General features: G+C 53.1%; 1 protein-coding gene, 1 long non-coding RNA gene and 1 pseudogene across 6 annotated transcripts in view; 2 read left to right on the top strand and 1 right to left on the bottom strand.

Moving 5' to 3' along the window:
• The window catches only part of LOC105464948 (SIX homeobox 3), a 33,697-nt gene extending 24,813 nt beyond the window's left edge, over nucleotides 1-8,884 (bottom strand). For all 5 annotated transcript variants that reach the window (XM_011713121.3, XM_024787745.2, XM_011713122.3 and 2 more), the window contains exons 1-2: nucleotides 8,801-8,884; nucleotides 267-1,077 (exon numbers count right to left, since the gene is read on the bottom strand). In XM_011713121.3, coding sequence (XP_011711423.2) covers nucleotides 267-1,077; nucleotides 8,801-8,855 — 866 coding nt within the window. In that variant the 5' untranslated portion in view covers nucleotides 8,856-8,884. The remainder of the gene's footprint in view (nucleotides 1-266; nucleotides 1,078-8,800) is intronic.
• Nucleotides 7,422-12,016, top strand: LOC112423693 (uncharacterized). The gene is made up of 2 exons (XR_011611682.1): nucleotides 7,422-7,907; nucleotides 11,662-12,016. It is a non-coding gene; the product is annotated as an uncharacterized lncRNA (long non-coding RNA).
• Nucleotides 12,017-16,021: 4,005 nt separating this feature from the next.
• LOC105464950 (uncharacterized) lies at nucleotides 16,022-21,788 on the top strand (annotated as a pseudogene).
• The last annotated feature ends 644 nt before the right edge of the window (nucleotides 21,789-22,432 follow it).

Raw genomic sequence — 22,432 nt, 5'->3', positions numbered from 1 at the left:
GGGCCGGAATCAGGGGCTGCGGGCACTCGGGTCGCAAGCACACACTCTCCGCCCTGACGAAAGCCCCTCTTGGTCAAAGCAATCAATACACCCACAGCCCGCCCGCCCCCTCTTCCGCGCGCCCAGGACAAGCGGAAACTTTCTCCAACTGGCCAGGAATCACGGCTTCCCTGACGCTCAGCGGCCGCTCCACTAGCCCCTTCTCAACCCCTCTCCCCTTCCCAGGCCTTTGAGGCTGTAGCCAGGCCGCGGGCCCCGCCACTAACCTGTTCTTGGCCGCCGCGGCGCGGTCGCGCTGCCGCCGGTTCTTAAACCAGTTGCCTACTTGTGTGGGAGTGAGGCCGGTGGCCTGCGCCAGTTCGCGTTTCTTGCTGGGGTTGGGGTAGGGGTCCTGCAGGTACCACTCCCGCAGCAGGCTCCGAGTCCGCTCCTTGAAGCAATGCGTCTTCTGCTCGCCGTCCCAGATGGTGCGTGGCAGCGGGAACTTCTTGCGCACGCGGTACTTGTCCACCGGGCCGAGTGGGCGGCCGCGCAGCTTCTCGGCCTCCTGGTAGTGCGCCTCGAGCCACATGGCCTGCAGCTTGCCGTGAGACTCCTTGGTGAACTTGTGGTTCTCGAGGATGTGGTAGAGGTCTCGGAAGTTGCCCGTGTGGAAGGCGACCACGGCGCGCGCGCGCAGGATCGACTCGTGTTTGTTGATGGCCTCGCACGCCCCGGGGGCCACGGGCAGCGACCAGAGGAAGCGGCCCAGCCGCTCGATGTCGCCCGTCTCCTCCAGCGTCTCACAGACGCTGGCCACCTGCTCCGGCGAGAAGTTGAGGGTGGGCAGCTGGAACATGGACAACTCTTCCGGGGGGGCCCTGGAGCCGCCGCCGCCGCCGCCTGCTCCGCCAGCACCGCCGCCTCCCGCACCGTTCCCTCCGCCGCTGCCGCCTCCCGCGCTGCCGCCGCCTCCCGCACCGTTCCCGCCGCCGCTACTCGCCAGAAGTATGGAGCGGTGGTGAGAATCGGCGAAGTTTGGCAACAAGAAGTGGGAGGAATAGAGGTCTAGGGGGGAGCGGAATACCATGGACTGACCTGAGAGGAGAGGAGAAAATTCAGGGAGAGGAAGAGAGAGGGGAGGAAGAGGAGGAGAGGGGCGATGAGGACCAGGAGGAGGGAGAGGAGAGGGGGGAGGAGAAGAAGGAAAGGAGGGGGGAGCAGGAGGAGGAGGAGGGGGAGGAGGAAGGGCGTAAAGGACACCCACACCCCACACACATCCACACACACACACACCCGCGCAGCCACATAGAGAGGGAGGAAGGAGAGCGGCCCGGTGCGCGCGCGCAGAGAGAGAACCCGAGACGGAGAGAGAGAGGGAGAGAGGAGAGGGAGAGCCAACCACCGCCGAGTCAAGATTCAGCGATTCCACCGCAATCGCCCTAATGACAACAGCCTCATAATATCTCCCCTAAATCCACAGTGAGTGCAGCATTGAAACATTTTGTTTCGCTTTTCTATTGGTCTGTGGCGTGTCGTTGTGGCGTTGCCACGGCAACCACTGCCAATCACTGTCAGCCCTGCCAATCAATACCGAGAACGTAAGGACGGTTTTACCACTTAGCCAGAGGGCGGGGGGAGGGGGAGAGCAGGGAAGGAGGGAGAAGGGGGGGATAAAGAGAATTTTTTTTATCTTTGCAACTCTTAATCTCGCTACTTCCCCCTCTCTCTCTTCTCTCTTCTTCCTCTCTCTCTTCTTTTCTCTATCGCTGTCTCTGAGCCGCCTTCTTCCCTTTTCCCCAAAGAAGTTGATCCAGAAATTCGAAAAGCCCTGGGCACAGAGTTGTTGAATGGGATGTGCAATTAGAGCGGGGATTTTGTTGGGAGGCAAGAGGGTCCCCCAGGCTCTACATAGGCCAGGTCGGCGGGCAAGGAAAGACGGCTGACCAGCCCAGCGGGCGCGGTTTGCACATGGTTTGCACGTCGGGTCGCCTCTTTCTGCCTATGTGAGCACTAATAGTGGCAAGGAAGAAAGGAGAGATGAGATCATGGGGCCCACCAAGCACCGACCTTGGCCCAGCGGGCCGTGGCGCCAGCCAGGGATCCCGGATTCCGAGGGTATCTGGCGCCAGGGAGCCTAAGCCCAGTTCCCAGGGTGCTGGAGGCCGCTCTTGCCTCCCCCATCGGTGCCCATGGACCACATTCACCTCAGCTCCCTCTTCATCAGTTAGGCTTCTCTTTACTCCCTCCCCAGCCAAGGAGCCTCGATTTCCCCCACCACCCATTTTAAAATAATAGTCCAAACAGTACCGTTCTTTCCATCTTAAGAAGCAACTCAACTCTTTGTTTCCTCCCAGAATTCAGCAGCCTCTGTGAGGAGTGGTGGAGGAGCTGCGGGAGCCGAGAAGCCCAAGAGCCCTCTGGACCCGGAAAAGTCCCACAGATGCCCACTCCTCACCACACAACAGAAGGATCTCTGGTCCTGCCTGCCAGCCCCAGAGGGCACTCAAACTTTGGAGGCCAGCCACCCGGATGAAGTGAATAAGGCCTGAAATTGCTTGTTTGCTCGTATTGTAAAATAATAATAATTACCATTATTATTTTAAAACTGCCTAATTTCTCTAGGGAAAGTAACATTGAAAGCCTAAAACACACCCCAAAAGGCCCATAGAACACAGAGGGCCCTCTCTGTCTCTGGCCACTACAGCCCCCAGGCCAGGCATGGGTATTTATTCTTAGGTATGTTGCTTTTAAGAAGATGTAATCAGCATCTTGAGCCGGGCCTCCCTTTGTGAGGCTTCTGTAACTATGGAAGTGTGATTTACGCAGATTTGTCGGGGTCAGAGACGTCTTTCCCTGAGCGCTGTGTATATTTAGACAGGACTCGGTTTGGTGTTAAAAAGTGTATATGTTGAATAGATTCACACACAGTAGCCAACAATGACCACATTGTCGGCCCGTGTACAACGCGTATTGAAACGCAGCGCCCAGACTTCAACTAATCTGCCCTCAATAAAGCTGAAATAATTATCCTAAGCTGCCTTTCCAGAAGAAAAATCATTGAGGAATTCAAAACTTTTTTTTTTTTTTTTTTTTAAAAAGATCTTTTCTGCATTCCGATGCAGATCTGGGGGCAAGGCGCCGGGTCCACACCACTTTGGTGATCTCAATGAGGGAAGAGAGAAAGAGAGGTTGAGAGAGAATTTAAATGGGAAACCTAACGTGACTGGGGCTGCGAGTGTCCCAGCCCCTAAACTCCGAGCTGGAGCCCTGCTTAGGCCTTGACTCCCGCAGTGCCAGGCCTCTGAGGGCCGAGGGTAAGAGCAAGCCGGCAAGTGCAAGCCTCCTTGGAGGCTTCCGGCGGCAGGGAGGCCCTGGGACCGGCGAGGGGCCAATACTGGCTCACTTAGCCAGAGGCAGCCGTGAGGTAGCAGGTCTTAAACACGACGACTGGGGCAGAAAAATATTCCTCCAAAGGGAAGACCTGCCAAGCCCCATTTCAGTGCTCTCTCCACTCCTGCCAAGCCCCATTTCAGTGCTCTCTCCACTCCACATATATTTCCTCCCCTCCCGGCCATGAGTCCTCCTCCAATGCAGCTGAGAAGCTCTGGGCGGTCGTTCACTGAGGGCCCAGAAAGAGCCCAAAGGTTGGGACTCAAAAACAGACACTTCATGTTTTCTTCCCGATCCCTTTCTCTCGTAGGGGAAGGATTATAGGCTGAAGGGTGGGAGGGGGAAGGGGCAGGAGGAGGAAGCGGGGGAGGAAGGAATGAAAAAGGGGAGGGGAGTGGGTATTGTGCCGCGTGTGGGGGGAGAATTCCTACGGGTGGGTTTCCGAATATTGTGTTCAACTTTTTGAAAGCAGCTCGTGACCCCGAAACTGCATCCCCCGGAGCCAGGGACCCAGGCGCCGGGCGGGCGGGTGAACCCGGTCAGTCCCCTCCCCGTCCCCGAAACCCCCGCCTCCGGGTGGGGGCGACCTGGCCTCTCCCTGCCACTGCCGGGCCAGCCCCGGAGGGAGGCTGGGCAGGTGCTGCGGGCTCTGCGAAAGCGCTGAAATCAAAAACCATCGCCACTCAGGGAGAACTGAGGCAAGTGGGGCTGAGACTCTGGCGACACCCCCACTGCCCCCCCCAGCCTCTGCCCCAGAGCCTGCCGCCCCGCCGCACCCCGCCTGCTCGGGTGGTGACCGCGGCTCCGGAGCGCCAAGCAGGGCAGAGGGCTGCAGCTAGGCGTGTAGCTTTGTGCGCCGGGACCCGGTGGGGCGGGTGGCATCCCGCGCTGTCCGCGCCTCCCAGCAGAGCCGAGCTCGGCGCCGCCCACCGAGCCCACCTCGCGGTCCAGCCGCCGCCAGCGCCTCTCGACTCTGGCCTGAAGCACTACTCTCGCCGCCTGGAGCCGGTAAGTTGAGAGTCCGCAGAGCAGGGCAGGGAGGCGGGGCGGCTGGTCCCAGAGCGGAGGGCCGTAGTGGCTCCTGGCCGGGCTGTGGGCGCAGGCTCCATAGGGTCTCAGTCGAGGGGTTCTGAGTGTGTGTTTGGGTGGGAAGCTGGGCTGTGGAGCGCCAGAGCTTCCCCTCCCAAATTCCCCGGCGCTGGGCACTGGGGAGTGGAGCAGAAGCAGAGGGACCTTGGGTTCCAGGGCCCACGCCGCCTTCCTCGCTGGTCTGGGAACCAAGCAACTTCTAGGGCAGTGCGAGGACTGGGAAGGCACCCTGGGGGACTGCTAGAGAAGGTGGCGTGTGGAGGGTGCCTGCACCCTGGGTCGCTCAGAGCGGAGAGTCTCGGGTGGATAGGTCAGCTTGCAGATCCCCTACGTCTCTTCTCTGCTCTCTGGCCACTCTGCGGGATCTGGGACTTGGCGCCCGTACAGGCCGGGTCACCTGTGCAGAACAAATTTGCTGCCATCATCCCCGCTTCAATCCTGGCCTCGGGGATCGAAAAGATCCCTTCACGTGGGGCAGGGAGAAAAGATGTCTTTGGGGTTTAGAGAGTGTTCTCCTTGTACCCGGACCTACTGGCATTTATTTACAAATGTCAGCCGCAATCCCAGCACTGGGAAAGTCTAAACCACATCTGGAAAACGCCCGAGAGACCTCCCACTCTCTCCTTGTTTTGGGTTACAGGGAAAGCCAACGGGTCTGCAGGCCTCCGGGAGAGGAGGATCCGGAGGGTTGGGGCAGCTGCACCCACTTGGCCTTGCTTGGCTCTAAACAGTCGACCCAGGAGGCCGGGGGAAGGTTTGCCCTGTGGGGGCAACGCCCCTTCCGGCTCCCAGGATGTCGGGAGGCGGGGGCTGGCCGGGTGGCCCATAGTCTGGGCCTCCCCGCAAGCTGCAAACTGAGGCGCTTGGCGCGGGCGGCCTGGGAGGGCGCAGGGGAGCGCAGCACGCAGGCGGGGAGGCAGCGAAGCCCTTCAAGGACCCCGATTACTTTCCTTTGAAAAACAACAACAACAACTGCTCCCTCCCCGCACCCCCGCCCCCCGCCTTAGCCTCCGGGGACTGGCGCTCCAAGCAATTGTCGCCCCGGACAGTAAACACAGCTCAGTTGCCTCAACTTTCTCCATGCATAAAAGTTCCTGGCGTGCGGGGAAATTTGAATATTTGATCAGCCCCTTTGAGTGACCCTCATTAGTCCGGCGCCCTGCTAAGGCCGGGCATTGCAAGAAAGCTGCTGGGCTCGGCATTTGTACGCCTTGTTAGCGCAGCTTAATGAAGCCGCCCCGACGACTCAAAGGCGGCCTCAGGGACCGGCGGCGCGCACCTCTCCGCACCCTGCTCCGCCTAATGAGCCCCGCCGCCCTCTAAAGGCCCTTCCACCACCCCCACCCCCCACATTCTCAAACAAGGGAAGTTTGACTCTGTCTTGAACCACGGCACCTCCCACTGCCAGGCCCAGGAAGATGGGCACAAACCCAGCCTAGATGCCTGCAGTGACCCAGCCCCAAGAAAGAGGGGCGGGAGACTTGGGAGGTGAGAGCCGTACCGGTTGGGGGAAGTGCGGGGAGGGTGGCTGGTGGCGGGAGAGGCTTTTGCTGTCTAAGGATCCAGCCCAGGGAGTGCACTGTCAACCTCTCCCAAGAGGACCAATTGCAAATCAATCACTCCAGTTCCTTAAAGGTGCATCTGGACTAATGGGGTGGCTGAGGGTCAGCCTTCCATTCTCCTATCACCTCAAGTTTCCTTGGCTTCCACTACCTAGAGGCCACACACTTCTTCCCAAGGTTCCCCTTCTGAACAGCCAGACCTGGTGTGCCAGGACTTGGATTTGAGAAAGGGTGGGCAGCTCCCCTCCCTAACCCATCATTGCCTCCACCATTCACAGAGCCCAGTCACATGTTATGACAAGGGGCAGTAGGGAAGGCAGGGGACCACAGCCTGTCCTGCACTCCCTCTCAACAGAGGTATCCCTTCTTTGGCTTCTAGTGCCAGGGAGGCCTAGCAAAAAAGTACTATAGGCAGGACCACCCTGCAAGTCTGGCCTGGCAGCCTGGCAGAGAGGCAGAGAGCCAGAGCTCTGGAAGCAAGGGAAACCAAAGCAGTCATCTACTTCACCTTTTCTTAGTGGGGTAGCTGACATGGCTGGCCCGTAAATTTAAGACACCCTCTTAGAAACTGTGCTTCAGTGCTCAGGAAGAGTAGCCTTCCTTCCCTTCCTGTCTCTCCTCTCCTCTGATGCCCTTTTCCCGGAGCGGTTGGAGGTCAAGGTCCTTCACTCCCTCCTTGCATACACAGCTCTTGGGCCCTTAAGGGTTACTTTTGGGGGGAATTAATGCTCTGGGCTTGGGAAGCAGGCTGCTCCAGATCCACATTCAGGACTTTCTGGACTCCATCCCCCAACACACAAACACAAACATGCCCAGGATCCTTCAGACATACAGTGGGCCTGGTCAGGTTGGTAACCTCAGGACCCCATGCCAGCGTGAGCATCTCTGGAGGTCGTGGGAAGGAGCCAAAAGGCCAGGTAGGCCCTGGGATACGGAGGGCCCTCCAAGGGCATCTCGTTTGCTCCTCTTCCTTTTTCTCTCCCTAGCTCCACTAGCATGCCCTGCCCCATTCCCCATCCCATAACCCCCTAACTTAACCCTAAACTGGCAATCTTTAGGCATCACCTCTGAGCTGGGCACAGGCGGTGCCCGGGCCTTGATCGACCCAGAGGGCTAAAGTAGGGGCGGGGAAGAGAGGGGTGGGCGCTGCTGGTGAGAAAGGGGACCTGAGGCGAGGGTAGAACTCAGCCCTGTGGCCTCGAGGCCAGGCCCACCGGCTGCTCAGGGGAGGAGGCGAGGGGAGGGGGCTGGGAGTCCGCAGGCATCGGTCGGGGCAGCAGGGACCTCAGGCGTCGGCGTGGGGGGCTAGATCCGGAGGAGAGGGGAGGGGAGGCGGGGGTCGGGGGATCGCGCAGGGCGGAGGAGGGGTGCAGCTCTTTAAGAGCCACACGGCTGGCAGGAGAGGCGCGCGGCCCGGTGCTGGTAGAGCACTGACCCCGAAGGGGATTTAGCGGGAAGAGAGTGGCCGGGCTCTGGGGGTTTTGTCCGAGGGGGCCGGGAGAGGCCGAGGCACAAGAATGAGGAGCGGCCGCGGCATGAAAGGCGGCGAGGAGCAGCAGAGCTGCTGCTCTTGACTTCTGAGCAGGGCTTAGAGAGCCTGCCCCGGCTTAAGCCGAGCTGCTGGTGCTGGCCCTGAGCGCCAAGTCCGCGAGCTCTGAGTCCCGAGCCTCCCAGCCGTGGAGCAGTGGGATGAGGGGGGCGTTGGCGGACAGGGTAAAGTCGATCTTGGTTGTACAGCCACCCGATCCTAGCGCGGAGCTGAGAGCCTGACGGCCGGTGAGAAAAAGAATTTTCTTTTTCCAACTCCGGCTTTTGGTTTTGTGTGTCCACCTTGCGCAACTCCGGAGCCTGCCGACCCCACATGGATTCTCAACAGGTGGCCGGGTAAGTCCGTTTAAAGAATTCTGGTTATAAGGTCAGCCCCACCCCGACCTTCTTCCTTTTCCCCTCCCTCTTTCCCCCTCGGCTGGGCCGGGTTCCCCGTGCTCCTCCCGCAGGCGAAGGCTGGGGTGGTGGTGGGGGAAGAGGCGCCCTTCCCGTGGGGGTCTCTGGGCTCCGAGTTGCAGCCCAGGAAGCCTGGCGGGCGGCCCCCAAGGAGTTCCACCCGGTACCCCCAAGTCCTGATCACTCTTAGCTCCTTGGTCTGGGCCCTGGCGCCCTGAGGGAGGGAGAAACAACGCGCCGCAGCACCTCAAAAGCCGAAGTCCCCAGGAAGGGGGACAGGGGACCCGGTGGCCGAGCAGCCTTTGTGTGGGGGTTTACGGCGGAAACAGAACTATTCATCTTGTATGAGAGGCCTGGGATGCGGCCCAGGGGAGCCCGCGCCAGCCGTACAATAGCCGGCAGAAGAGCGCCTCAGCAGCCGGGGTAGGAGTGGGGTAGGGTGGGGTAGACCGGGGTGGGGGAGGGGAGGGCGAGAGAAGGGGGAGGGGAAGCAGAGAAAGGCAAAGGCGAGAAATCCAGGGCGTCCGAGTGAAAAGTCGGAAAATGTTTCCAGAGCGCGCCAGAAACAGGCGCGCTTGCTTGCGGGCGCATAGTCTGTCTCTCTCTCGCATACACACACAAACACACTCTTACATGCTCACGCTCATTCCACACAAGGAGCCCACGCACGCGGTTCCTAGTCGTGCAGGGTCGCATGCCCGGGCACCCAGAGTGAACGCAGAATAGAGCCGCCCTCCCACCCCTACTGACGGAGAGCCCTCCCGCCCAGCAACAGGCACCCCGATTGAGGAGCTAGGAGGGCCCCCGGGGCTGGGGCACAGGGAGGATCTTACCTGCAGAAAGGTAAGGGAAGCCGGGAGCACCGAGCAGCGGCGGATAAATATTCATTAGTAAGTCTCTCCTTTTAAGCCGCGCGGTGCGCTCTCTGGCTCCCAGCTCTCTTTCCCTCCCTCCCTCTGTCCTCTTGTGAGGCTCTCTCCCCCTCTCGCTCTGTCTTCCCCCCACCCCTTCCTGCGAAATGCCGGGTGGATCCCAGTATAGCTAACCTGTTGGGAAGCCTGAGTCGCGGGCAGCGCCTTCACAGCTGTTTGCTTTCGCTCTTGGGGCGCGCATTTCCCCATCCTCTCCCCTCTCTCCTTTTGCCCAGCCCCTCTCCCCCTCCTAAATTACTACATCATTAGCTTTATTGGGGGGGGGGCAGCTCAGCCAAACACAACTCCCTATAGCAGGGTGAAAAGCCGCTGTTCTCCAAGGCAGCACCAACTCCACCCCTACCCTAGCCTCACCCATCTCCTTGTCCCTACCTAGTTTTGTTTATTTTTTCTCTCTTTCCATCTTCACTTCCGTCCTGTACCGACCCAACTCCCTTACCATTCCTCCCTCCCTTGGCACTGCCAATACGGATCCCAGACGGGGTCGGGGCAGGGAGATGCCAAGTGGGTAGGCCCAATATGCCAAGGTCGGGACTCCACCCTGCCATGGACGTGGGGGTAGCTCTCCAGGTCCCCCTTTCCCGCGTAGGCTTTCCACCCTGACCCTAAGTGGGCACGGCGTAGCTTAGGCTTTAGGATCAGAGCACCAGGGCGCACAGCAAGGGCCTCAGCGACCTGGGGCCTGGGTCCTCTGACCAGGTCTGGGAGACTGCATGGGGGAGGGGAGGTGGCCTCACTCTGTACGTACGAATGCTCATGAGAGACACAACCACCGACCATCGGACTGACATTCTCCCTTTCCAAACAAACTGACCTGAAGTTAGCGGTAAGTCCGCATCATTCTCACGAGAAAACACATCTACAAGATTCTAGAAATGCACAAGGAACCGCTTCCAGTCGCGCGCGAACACGTGCACACACACCACACCCCTCACCCTCACACACCCGTGGCCAGCGTTCCCGCTGGCCTCTGAAACCTGTCGGCGCTCGGCCCCGAAAGGCTAATTCTAGCGGAGGAATACATGGCAAAACCGCCCCCAGGAGAGCCCTGGCCACTCTTGTTGGCCCCCATTCTTCCAGATCCAGGCCCCTAGGATGCCCCAGGGACCCTGAGGGGTGGTGAGGTCCCAGGGTGCTTGGGGGTGGTCCGGGAAGCGCACTCTGGCAGCCCGCTGAGCGCTGCCTGTTGAGGTAGGGGCTGGAGGAGGGGCCAAGGGAGGCGGGCCCAGGCCAATTCCAAGTTACAAATACAGCTGCTCCTGGGAGGCCTAGGAGAGTTTTGCCCCAAAACGTGCATATCATTCGCCTCGAGACGCCATGACCTCCCCAGACAGAGCCCCAGGGCGCACTCGACCTCGAGGTGGCTTGGGTGATGGGGGCAATCGAGAGCAAGGAGGAGACCTGGAGACCTCCGCCCGCCCATTCAGCCCAGCCCAGCCACAGTCCACCGGGAGACGTCCTAGATGATGGTCCTATCCTTCCCAAAGGGTGGCAGGGCGCAGGATCGCGGAGGGTCTCCCTCCTTGTCCTGAAAGGTTAAGAAATTGGGCAGATGAAAGTATTTAAGAGGGGCCTAGAGCGCCCTGGGACCGAAAGCCATATCAACCTCACACTCCACCCAAAGTCCCGCATTTGCACGTGTACACCTCCTCCTCCCCATGCAGACATGGGGTCGCGCACGTTTGAGCTCAGACTCAAGCTGAGTCACCTGACTATGCCTGGAACGTACAGGCAATTGTACCCGAATACACATCGGAGAATTAAAGGAACACTAATAGAGGAATTTGAGGAATAAAGTGTCCACAGGCATAATTATTTGAATGAACGGGTGCACACCCAGTTGTCCAGATGCAGACAAAAACCACAGTGCCCGCGAGGAGTGACCCCAACCGCAAGGGCAGATGTACAGGAAGCCGCGAACGGGGAGAGTTCGCAGAATGAGGACTCAGGCTGCAAGGCCAAGGGGGCTTCCTGCTAGAGGGACGTTGGCTCGGAGGGAGAAACTTTGTTGAGCCGACTGGGGGAAAGGTTTCAGGTCAAGTCCTGGCCACTAGAAAGAACCAAGGCCTTATCCACCCAGAGCCAACCTTTTAGCCTTCCTCTCAGCTCTGTTGGAGATACCCAGAAAAGGACAATCCAGGAAAGATTCATTTTGACCGAGATTGTTTTTATTGTTTATTTATTATTTTTGACCTAGGGGTTTGCATTCTGAAAAAGGATTTGGGTGGAGCGCATGCAAGTTCTCACTCACTGCTGGGAGATTCATAATTCTTAATAGGAACATTTAGCTCTAACCATGCCCTGAGAAGCTGAAGGGCCCTTATTTTGCCCCTTTCACCCTTCTTATCCTAAACTTGATCATTCACACGGATCCACACCCTCCTGCCCCCATCTCCACCCCAGTACCCTGTATGTCAAATACATTTGCAAAAGAACACACTTAAGAGTCAACCAAATTACATAGTTCATTTTAAATTTTTTTTGTGTGATATATTGGGAAGTCCTCACCCCCTGCTGTCCGGTCTCTGGCTGAGCACCGTGTCCAGGGCAGAGGTGGGGGGTTGCAGAGAGGGGTTTCCAGAGTGGCTCTTGGGCAAGGCCTGAGAAACTACTCTACATAGGCTTGTTTTTACTGTGAGCTCCCTTGGCCTAACCAGTTCTAGTGGCCACCTCCGGGTTTCCTGCAGCAGAGGCAGCCTCCCTGGGAGCAGGGGTGCCCTCACTTCCACTTCACCTCCCTTCTCAACTTTCTCTCTTTTGAGCACATCTTCTGAGCCTCCCTCTCTCATCTGAAAGTGGAATGTAAGTCCGAGAAGATTCATTTAGACAAAGAAGGTGGAAGAAAAGGACTTTCTGGGCCAGCAACTCGGATGACCACCCTCCAAGGGGCAGAGGAGGGTCCACTTTGTGAAGAAGAAATGAACCACCCGGAAAACACCACAAGAGGACATGTTTCTGCAGATGTAGTTGTCCTAGAAACAGAAGAGTATGGGGGTGTGAATTTCTTCTCTTTTGGGGGCAAACACTATGTCCTTCTCTTTTTCTAGATAGTTAATTCCTGGACATTTTAGCGAGTTTGTTCCTGTGGATATTTTGAACAATAAAGAGTGAAAATCACTTTGGAGTCACTTAAATCTTCGTTGGAAGGGCAGTTTCTTCCAGGGCCATTTTCTTTCACCAGATTTGTTTTTCCTTGTTCCCAAATTCCTTGTTTTAAAAATCAAAGTCCACCTGCTAACTCACCTGGGAAAGAGACTGTGACAGAAGGAAGAGAAACAAATAGACATCACTCTCAAACTCAAAGTGTAACTTTCATTCCCGGCAGCTGAGATTCAGAACACAAACTCGTTTACCTTTGAGTATTTCCCCCGTGTGGGTAATTTATCTAGAGTTTTCCCAACAATCACAACATCCTGAAGTTGGAAATGTTTGCTATTATTTTCAGCCTTACAAGGTTCTTCAAACTCTGCTTCTCTGGTTTTAAAAACTGTTTGCGTCTACATAGCTATGCCTGTTGCAACATTTATCACTCAAGCAGAAAAGCAACTCGTTTTCTCATAGCCCCAAATGCCCCGTGTACAGCCACTGGAGCGAGTTTATTTTTCTCTGTCTTTCCCAAATGCCCTTGTCACTTCTGCCAGGGCCACAAGGCTTGGGGCAAAACTTCGGAGGTTTGAGACCTCTTGAGCGTGGGTCGCTATTATTGTTAGTTTTTTTGTTGGGAGAAATCGTGCTCAGTGATTGCGTGCGGTTCTCTCTGTCTACGCCGACTAGGGTTGCCTGCGCCTTCCTCAGCACAAACTCCTAGATGAAGCTAACCATTTCCGCTGCCCGGGGCAAGGGCTGAACCGTGTTGTCGGGTCTAGGGTTGGGGTGGGAAAGTGAGGAGGGTATGCGGGTGGGGGTGGGGGCAGTCATCATCTTCAACAATAAATTAAAATAACCTGATACTCCTTTAATCCCTTCCATCAACAGTGTCAACGCGCTATAGAGGCCGTCTCACCTCCAAAGGTATCTTCACTCCCGGAGGGCCCGGGCTCCCAGCCACAGTCCCACACTGGGCCCGCGCGCCGGATAGGAGGTGCTCCGACGGCAAAAATCCCATACATTTTTAACTACAGTGATTACTAAATTAATAGCAGGCACTAAGACAGATGTCAAAACGTCTTGAAAATGTTTATCTGTGAATAATTGAGAAGGTGGTGGGACGCATTATCTGATTGTGTAATGAAATATGTATGAGGAACAGCTGTTTGCAACAGTCCCCTCCCGCCGCCTCCTCAACCAAGGCCCTTCTTTAGGAAGCAGGAGTCGCGGCGAAGTTGGTCGCCCACTTCCGTCCACTTGGGAGCCCTATCGGCCCTTCCCCGGCTGCTGGCAGAGTGGTGGCTCCAGCGCGCCCCAGAGGAGCCCGGTTTCCCGACGGACAATAACATGGAGTCCTCCTCAGTCTCGCTCTGTGGGCTCCGTGGCTGGGTGAGGCTCCACCGCCGGCCGCGCTGTCCCTCGCGCCTTCGGGGCGGGCTGTGGGCTCGGCCTGTGGGGACCGAGGGGAGCACGGGCCCGGGCGGCCGCGGAGGCCTGGTGTTCGCCCACCGAGCGGTGCGGCCTGCTCGGAGGCGAGGCCCGGGAGCCCCGCGGCTCAGCGGGACGGGCCTGGGGTCACCGAGGGGTGACGAGGCTCCCGAGAGGGCTTTGTTCGCGCTTTCGCCACACTGCGCACTTCCTTCCAGCCCCCTCGGCCCCCACCTCGAGCCTCCGCGCCCCGGCCCTGTTTGTTTTTCCAGCCCCGCGCCCTCCACTCCGACACGCAAACAGCCCTCGGGGCTGCGTCAGCGGCCCGAGGCCGTGGCCCAGGGCAGGCCTGAGTCCAAATGGGGCCAGCACGGCGAGCCCTGGCCCTGCAGGAAGCGGTGTGAGGGGAGAGGGAGCTCCAGGGCCTTCCTGGCGCGAGAGGGGCAGGCGAAGGCCGGCGGGAAGGTGGTCCAATAGGGCGCACGGCCTGGGCGGGCGGCGAAGGCCCGAGGCCTGGGCTCGGAAGGGTGCGGGCGGCCTGCGCGGCTGCCCATCCCCTGCCGCTGTCCCCAGCCCCAGCCGGACAGGGGAGGCGCGGCGGAGTGGGGGTGAGGAGGACGCCCGGAAGGGCCCCATCACCCCTGGGCCTTGAAGGCAGTGTCAGCCACATGGACAAATCCGGTGCCCCGTGCGGGTGTGCGGGTCCCCTCGCCGCCTTCCCTGCGCTTCATACCGCTCGGAGACTGCGTCCCGGGCGCGGCGTTCCCGAAGCTCCCAGCCGGGCCGTGGCGTGCCCGCGCCTTCCGCCTCCACGGCCTCTCAGCCCCTCATCTTCCCCAGTTCCGGGGACCCGTCCCTAGCCCCTGACGCCCGGGAAGCCTGGCTGCAAAACCTTCGGCCGCGTTGGCCCTTCCAGCGCCGCCGTCCTGACCGCTCTGGGGCCGGGGCTGGGAGCGGGAGCGGAGGAACCGAGTCCGGCTTGGCGGCGCCATGGCGCCCTGACACCCTGCGCCTTCCCGGTTTCCCTCGGCTGACTCAGTCGAGATGCGCTCGGGCGTTATGTCTCGAGCGTCGCCCTTTACCTAATCCCTTATGCTTTTATTCTAATCCTACACATTACAGTTAATCTGTAATGATACCGCTTCGGAGGAACCTGTTGCATACGAGGCTCGGCAATTTGTAACCTTGGAAACAGTTTTAAATAAAGATTATAAGAGTGATGTCAACTGTGTTTATTCTCCACGCGGGGGGTGGGTTGGGGGCAAGGCGGTGAGGACGGAGTTTCTGGAGAAGGGGGCGAGGCGCGAGGGGCAGGGCCGAGCGGCGGCCGGGGTCGGGGAAGCGGAGGAGCAGCCAGAGCTGGCTCTAAGTGACTCCAGCCCGGCGCCTGGCATCTTTTGAGTTTTTCTTTTTGGGAAATCGCGTGGTCTTAAACCGCGAGGCATAGGGAGAGGGAAAAGGATTTGCAAAACTGCGGAAAACTCAGTGAACTTGAGCTCCTGTGTATCCCAAATTAACATTCAGCCGGGCCCTGCGAGCCTGGATCGCTGAAGCTGCGGAGAGAGAAAGGGCGGCTTGCAGGACCCTTAGGCTGCAAGAAGGCAGAGCCGCCTCGGTCCGGTTGCTTTGCGCTTCCAGCTTCCTACTCTACTGAACGCACTGGCAACAGCAGCAACAACCAAAAATTGCCGGCACACCAAAAGCAAAATTAAACATAATTGCTTTTATTTATCTATTGCTTTTATATCATTAAAATATTTTTAGTTACATTGTATAAAATGGCATCCACTCTGATTATTACCTGCCATATCTGTTGATCTGCTCCTTGTGTATTCAGCACAGCAATATTAACAATTAAGAAAAAAGCACATCTTATATATTGTATCTGTCAAGATATGTTACAATTTCCATTAACAAAAAAACATTATTCTTGTTGAAGAAGCTATGAAGCATATCTTTCACAAGCACTTTATTAATAATCATAGTTGTCAGAAAGAATTAGATATGCATAGATTGTAGATGCAAAGGAAATATTAGATGCACAGAATAAAATATACAGTGGGATTCAGGCACAACTATTTTTCTTTTTTAAAGTAAATTTTACGGAGGTGAAAAAAAAACCTGTGCTATTAAGCTTACTTAAAAGATGGCTTTGTTGGTTTAATTATACTGTAGTTATTTTATAAATATGTTTCAAAGGAAGCTTGCCATATTGCATGTCAATGAGGACGGTAAAGAAAAGCTCACAAAAGCTAATGCATACCAAATACTAAATTTTAGTCATTAGCATTCCTATTTATTACAAACTAAAGGAACCTATTAACAGACAAGAATTTCTATTTAGCTAGCATTACAATGTTTGGCTATTAAAATAAAAAGGGCAAAGTATATATGTATTTTTCCCCCCTTGGAACTATATGTTCTTTTTTTCCCCCTAAAAGCTTACGGAAAGATTGGGAGATGTTTCTGATTGGGGAAACTCGATTCTCTGATGGGAATGGGCCAGAGGGCCTAGAACACCTCGCTTTAGTGGTGCAGCTTAATGCTATTCGTTCGGAAGCTACAACCGTTCGGCGCTGGGACTCTGCAGCCTGCGGAGTGGTGTGTAGTGCCCACGGCCTGTGAGGGGCCCTTTGTCTTTAATTTGTGTCATGAGCATATGCAAATTATTAATTGTTTTTCCTCGAAGGGAGGGAGTGGGTAGTGATGGTAATACTGCTTTTGTTTGGATATTAAAATTTCCTTAAATGCTCCCGAGGCGGGGATACTTCTCCCAATGCGGATTCCCCTAGTAGAAAATCCCACCGCTACAGTGAACAGATGGGTATTAATTCTAGAAACAAGCACATAGAGATTTGTATCATTTCAAAAACTTTCTTTGAACAAAGGTGGCATTGCTGCTCTCACATCAGAAGTAAATGAATATAGAAATTTATTTTTTCTGAATGTCAGTTTAAGAGGGGAAAAAACTTTTCAGCTATCCTTACTTTTAGAAACTTTATATTTTGCTTCTTAAAATGAAAGCAGATTTTTCCCCCCTAATTGGGCAGGGCAACAATTTAAGGAACTGAAATGAAATATTTGAAATAAGAAAGGGTTACTATGAATTATGTTAAGTGAGTTTTGTGTATTTTTAAGGGAAAAAATAGAGCTTGTTAAACTCTGTGCATTTGCCAAGTGACTCGAAGCACAGGTTCTTCTGGCCTGACATTTGGCTCTGACAGGATGTATTCTGCCTGCTTGGGGGACTCTTTGCATTAAAAGATTGAAACTTTTAAAGATTCTTCCCTGAAAGGCCCACATGAAAATAATTGGCATCACAAGGAAGGAAGGGAATTTCTGAATCCCTGATTTAAAAATGAAAATCTCTTCATCACAAGTCATTAACATGTGCAGATCTCATGCAAAATCTTAGATTTCAATAAAATTGGCTGTATGGGGTTGGCGAGGCTAGGTATTCTTTCCCCTGTGACTACCTGGGCAGAAACAAGAGAGGGAAGATGTAATGATTCCTACACCAAACTCTTCCCACTGGGAAATAGTATAAGTTACTTTAGTAGGAAATAAGCTTGGATGCCTCAAGGCTGGCAACTGTAGAGCAAAATGTGAATGTTCTCCATTTCTCTCCCACTATATCTGGATGCGGTGTCAACTCCCAAATCTCTAAAGCATATTTGATACAGAGGTGGGGAAAATGGCTTTGCCAGCAAAGGCTGCATCTACACAATTGTTTGGATAATTCAGCTCCTATTCCTCCAAATTAACCAGTCTGATGTTTCCTGCATGGCACCCAGATTATCCAGATGGACCCATCCACTTCCTTCCCAACCTACATCGTTGGTACGACCTTCATTGAATACTGAATCCAGACACTATCAGTAGCCAAGGAGGAGAAGGCTGCTTCCCATGTATTCACACCAAAGTGGTTTAGATCTCAGTGTGAGAGAGAGATAACCCGGTTTTCAGTGCCTTAAATCTCATTTTAAAGAGTAGATTAGGAAAGACTATCTCAGTGATGCAGAGATAAGATAGAGACCCTTTTTTCAAGGAACTAACACTTGTTGGGGAGAAAGATGTACCCAGTTCAGGACAGCACAGAACAATGCTGTTTTATGGGTGTCCTGGTTGGGCACAACCATGGGAGAAATCTTAGAAGGCTTCCTGGAAGAGATGGGGTTTGAGCTGAGCATAGAGAGTGTGATTCTAGATGGCAAAGAGTATGACTTCTAAACAAACTTGCTATCCAGGTAAGATATTATGTCAGGTCTGACGTAAGGTAGGCATTTAAAAGTGCCTACTTGAATGAATGAATATGTTACATGGAAGTCTGATAATAAATTCCTCTAAACATTTCTCCTTAGGATGGCCTGCCTGCAGCGTTAACCTGAAATTTGCTTATTAATCTCCCACTTTAATGTATCTTTCCACTCTTTCAAGGACAGGGGAGCTCAGTTTGAGATGGGAATGTCTAGAGCCGATTAAATGATGCCCATTGCTACCATGCAGTGGGTGAAGTTTCTTGCTCAGAGGAGACTTTTCCATGGGCAAATGTTCCCTGAACTGATGTCCTGTTTACATTCTTGCAAGAATGAGGGGATTACTGCAATTCTAAGGAGTTTTGTATTTTAACAAATCTTCCTCTTGTGGTAGCAATTTAACATTTTGTTTGAAACATCCCACAATGCAAAATGGTTAAAGGGGGCTTGTTAGGTTTTTAAATAGAGCAGAGAAGAATCCACTGTAAACAGCTTCTGGATTAAAAACAAGGAAACCTGCTACTGCCACTAATTAGTGCGTAAAGTACCTCACCCAAACCAGCTTTGCTTTTTCTCACTGAAAGACAGAGACAATATTGGCTACCCTTGTCTATACGACAAGGTTTTTGTTTTTGTTCTTTAAAGACAAAACAATAGGAAGGTAGGATTTTACATAGCTCTAGCCTCCAGCAATTACAGGATTCGTGTGATATTAATCAATTATGAACAGTTTCTTTTCACACCAGGGAACAGATGCTTATTAGCTTGAGCTTTAAAACACAAATTTTAAACTTACAGCAACTAAGAAAATAATACTGGCACAATGAGAAATCTGTACCCACATTGTCTGTTCTTTAGAACATGTTTTTATGCTTTAATAGCTTTTTGGGTCTGGGACATGCAATCCACACTGGGACACAGCAGAGATTTGCTCTTCAGAAAGTGCCTTAACTGAGTAAAGTGTTGCCAGGCTCTATTATGGGTCCTGCCTCAAGCAGAACATTGCACATCTCATTCTCCCTGGAGGATCTCTTCCACTTTTCCCTCACCTCCACCGCTGATCCAGAGATCTGACTTTCATCTTCTTCTCCTTTTTTCTCTCCTAAACATGCCACTGTTTCTTCCTAAACTAAACTTGTTGATGTGAAAGTCAACAAGTTGAGGGCAATTCAATTTCAATAATAAGCAGATGGCTTGTGAGTTCCTGAGACCCAAGTAAAGGCCCTTCCATGGGAAGCACCTAATTCGAAAGGAGGAAACACCAAGAGAATTAAGAACTCTGCAAGGAGTCTGACTGAAGAGGAGCTAGCTTCCAACCCCTCCTTCCTGCACCACCCCTCCGAGTTCATCTGAGGGAAGCTCACTTTCCCAAGAGCCCATCTTTTCCTGGTTGTAAATGTGTTCATTTCCAATGTACACAGGCTAAACATATGGCAGAACAGTGTGAAGAGGGAAGTGTGTCCATTAGCACATTCAGGGACACAGTCTGAGATGTACATTCAACAAAGAGCTTCTTGTATCTGAGTCCTGTACCACAGCATTGCACCAATGAAAGCTGAACTGACCTCAGTTTGTGTGGGCAGTGTGTGTGCGTGCGTGCGTGCGTGCGTGCATGTGTGTGGTATATTTCACAAGGCCAGACAAATTCAGGCTACTCTGTTAAAGTCTCTTGGTATAATGGAGGAAAAAAGTATTGGATGACCTCGTATGTGTTAAAGAGGAGGAGGAGCTCCCAGAGATTAGAAAATGAAGAGGAGCTGGAATTTTATTTTAATTAGTCTCACATTCCCTGGAGAGCTTTTCTGAGAATATGATCTTCTTTCCCATTTACTTTTCTGCAGCAAAGTCTGGAGACTCACTAAGCTGAGGAGGAAGAGGGGAACATCTCAACCCAAGCTGAATTCTGAAGAACACTGGCCCCCACCTTCCAGAAATCCTAAATCACATAGAGGGAAAGTTTCGGCCAGGTCACCAAGAATGAACCAGAAGCTGAGTCCATTACTCCAATTTTCACATTAACCAGGAGACACATTGAAAATTATTTTCTTGAGTGAGAGACTGAAATTTTGGCTCAAGGGTGTTTCTGTTGAGTCTTCTCTTGATATGGCACGTGAGGACTGCATCCCAGGTCACATCTGCAGCCACTCCCAGATTACACTGCAAGGGAGGGTAGATTAGGAGTAGATAGGGAGTAGAGGGGTCTGCAGACACAGCGAAAGCAGCAAGCTGGTGTAGGAAAACCCAGAAAATATGTCTCAGAGACAGCCAGTGGCTGCACATACAAAAGGAAGGCACCTACCTGGAAGAGAAGGGGTTATGAAGTTCTGCCCAGAGTCACAGCGCTGACGTCCTCAGAAGGTCTCCAGCCCTCTGTAGCAATCTATGGTATGCGTCAGTATGGTTGAAAAAGCTGCTTCTATCAAGTTTAACAACTTTCTGGTGTAACTTCTGAGAGGGCTGATTGCTTATTCATGCGGAAGCAAGATGCCCAGTTCATTTTGCCCGTTTTTGCTACTCTTTGTTGGGTTTGGGAGGCTGTTACGGTAGCTGCAAATGGCTTCTCAAGTGACATTTGCTGACATTCAGTGAAGTACATTTATCAGTATTCGCCAGCTCACCTCTCTACACATGCAATCCATTTTGTTTTGTTCTTCATAGCAAACTCCTTTCCGACACCCATGCCCTGAAAATGATAAATGGCAAGGTGGCATATTTCTCAAGCTGCACTCAAATGTCACTGTGAAAAATCTTTAATGGACTAAGTGTAGCTTTTCACGTTACAACTTGTCAGGTACTGAGAAATTCTAGAGTTTCTCTTTAATCCACAAGTCTTTGGAACCACACATCTGCAAGCAGAGACTAATTATAAGCTGCACCAGTCAGACCTGGGCAAGCAGAAACCAAGGAGAAAACATCTGATATCAGCTAATTCTTTATTATTATTATTATCATCATCATCATCATTCCATTTTTGCTCCTTCCTTTCCTACTCAGGATATTTGAGGTATGAGCAATCTGTGACCAGGCCACCATGCAGGCCTATAATCTACTCATACACCCAGCTTTCTCCGTAATGGCTTTATTCTTTTCCTCCAAGGTTCAAAATCACCATGACTTCTCCCCCACGGGGGGCAGTGGAGGGGGGAACTGACTCCCAAATATCGGCCATAATTGGGAAGGTGAGAGGCATCTCATATGTCTGGGTGGAAGAGTCTCCTTTCTCCCTGGTGATTCATTTTCAGAACACATGGCCATCTTTCCAATGGCTTTGAGTTTCACATCACCACTGGAAAGACCTGCCAGTTTCTTCCTGTGTGCCTGTCCACTGCCATGCTACTCACAGGATGGTGGCTTATGGGCACTCACTCACCCTTCAACATGACTTGTTCACTCCAGTTCTCCCTTTCCAAATGTTCTCAATCCCCTGGTCCATGCCCCAAGGGGGATTCGGCCTTTGCCCACCAGCTATGTTCTGAATGTTTGTGTCTTCCCCAAATTAATATGTTGAAACTTAATCACAAATGTGATGGTGTAAGAAGGTGGGGACTTTGGGACTTTATTAGGTCATGGAGGGAGAACCTCATAAAAGAGGCTGCCTTGCCCCCTCCATCATGTGAAGCACCATCTGTGAACCAGGAAATGGGCCCTCACCAGACACTGATCCTGCTGGTTCCTTGATCTCGGACTTTTTGGTACACAGAACTGTGGGATACACATTGCTGTTGTTTATGAGCCACCCAGTTTAAGGTGTTTTGTTATAGCAGCCCAAATGGACTAGGCCACCACCATAGTCAGGGAAGAGCTGGCTGATTTGTGCGTGTCTGTGCTGTGTCCCAATGAAAGCACAATAATTAATGAACATTGATTCTGCAATCGATGTTTGAAGGTCAAAGGAGTTGGGAAAGGGGGTCTCCTGAAGCCAAAGAAAAGCATTGTACTCCCCAAAACTGTGCCAGCCAGGTTTACCTTTCACAAGATGCTACAGATTGAGATGCGTTGGTTTTACTTCTGACTCTTTAAGCCCCACTCAAGCTCTAATTTTGATATCTTCTTCAAGACACCTTAGTTTGGGCCCCTCCCAGGCTCCCTTCTGTTTTTGTTCTTTTTTTCTAACATCATCCTTGGCTTTTCTTCTCTTTTAGGTTTGACCTCCTGTCTCTTGGGTTGAGAAACCGTCCGCTCTGACTCCTGGCCTACTGTGACCCCTCCAAAGCCCTCTGTACAGGTCTTTGGGCACACAGAGACTCAACAATCTAATAATCTAAAATTGTAAATGCCACAATTTGTGTGTGTGTTTATTGTGTCTCAGTTTTGAGTTCTTTTTGAAATCTTTTAGTTATTCCAGAAGGGATATGATAAAGAAAAGAAATCAGTTATACTCCCAGTGGGCAGGCATGGTAGGGCAGAAAGAGTGTTGACATTCACTACCCCTGCAAGGGCAGAGTGCAGAGGACCCCAGGTTAACTACCTAGAGATGAGACGGATCCTGGATTAACTCAGGCCCTGGGATACCTGCACCAATTGTTCTCAGCAGGTCGAGACATCACAGAAGAGAAGACATGTCAACTCTCTACCATAGTGTCTTAGCCCTGGAGATACTATTGGAGAGTGACAAGAGGCAGCAAACAGGGTTCTATTCATAGTGGCCATGGTTTCCCCAAGCAGAGAACATATTTAACCAAAGGGACTTCAGTGAAGCTTTTCCTAATCTGTGCTCTGAAATGGCTAAGTAAAAGAGAGCTGTCTAGAGTGTATGAGAATG

Source organism: Macaca nemestrina, chromosome 13 (assembly GCF_043159975.1).
Source record: "Macaca nemestrina isolate mMacNem1 chromosome 13, mMacNem.hap1, whole genome shotgun sequence".
Taxonomy (NCBI): Eukaryota; Metazoa; Chordata; class Mammalia; order Primates; family Cercopithecidae; genus Macaca; species Macaca nemestrina.
The sequence above is the reverse complement of the archived record's forward strand: the minus strand, read 5'-3'. Positions and strand labels throughout refer to the sequence as shown.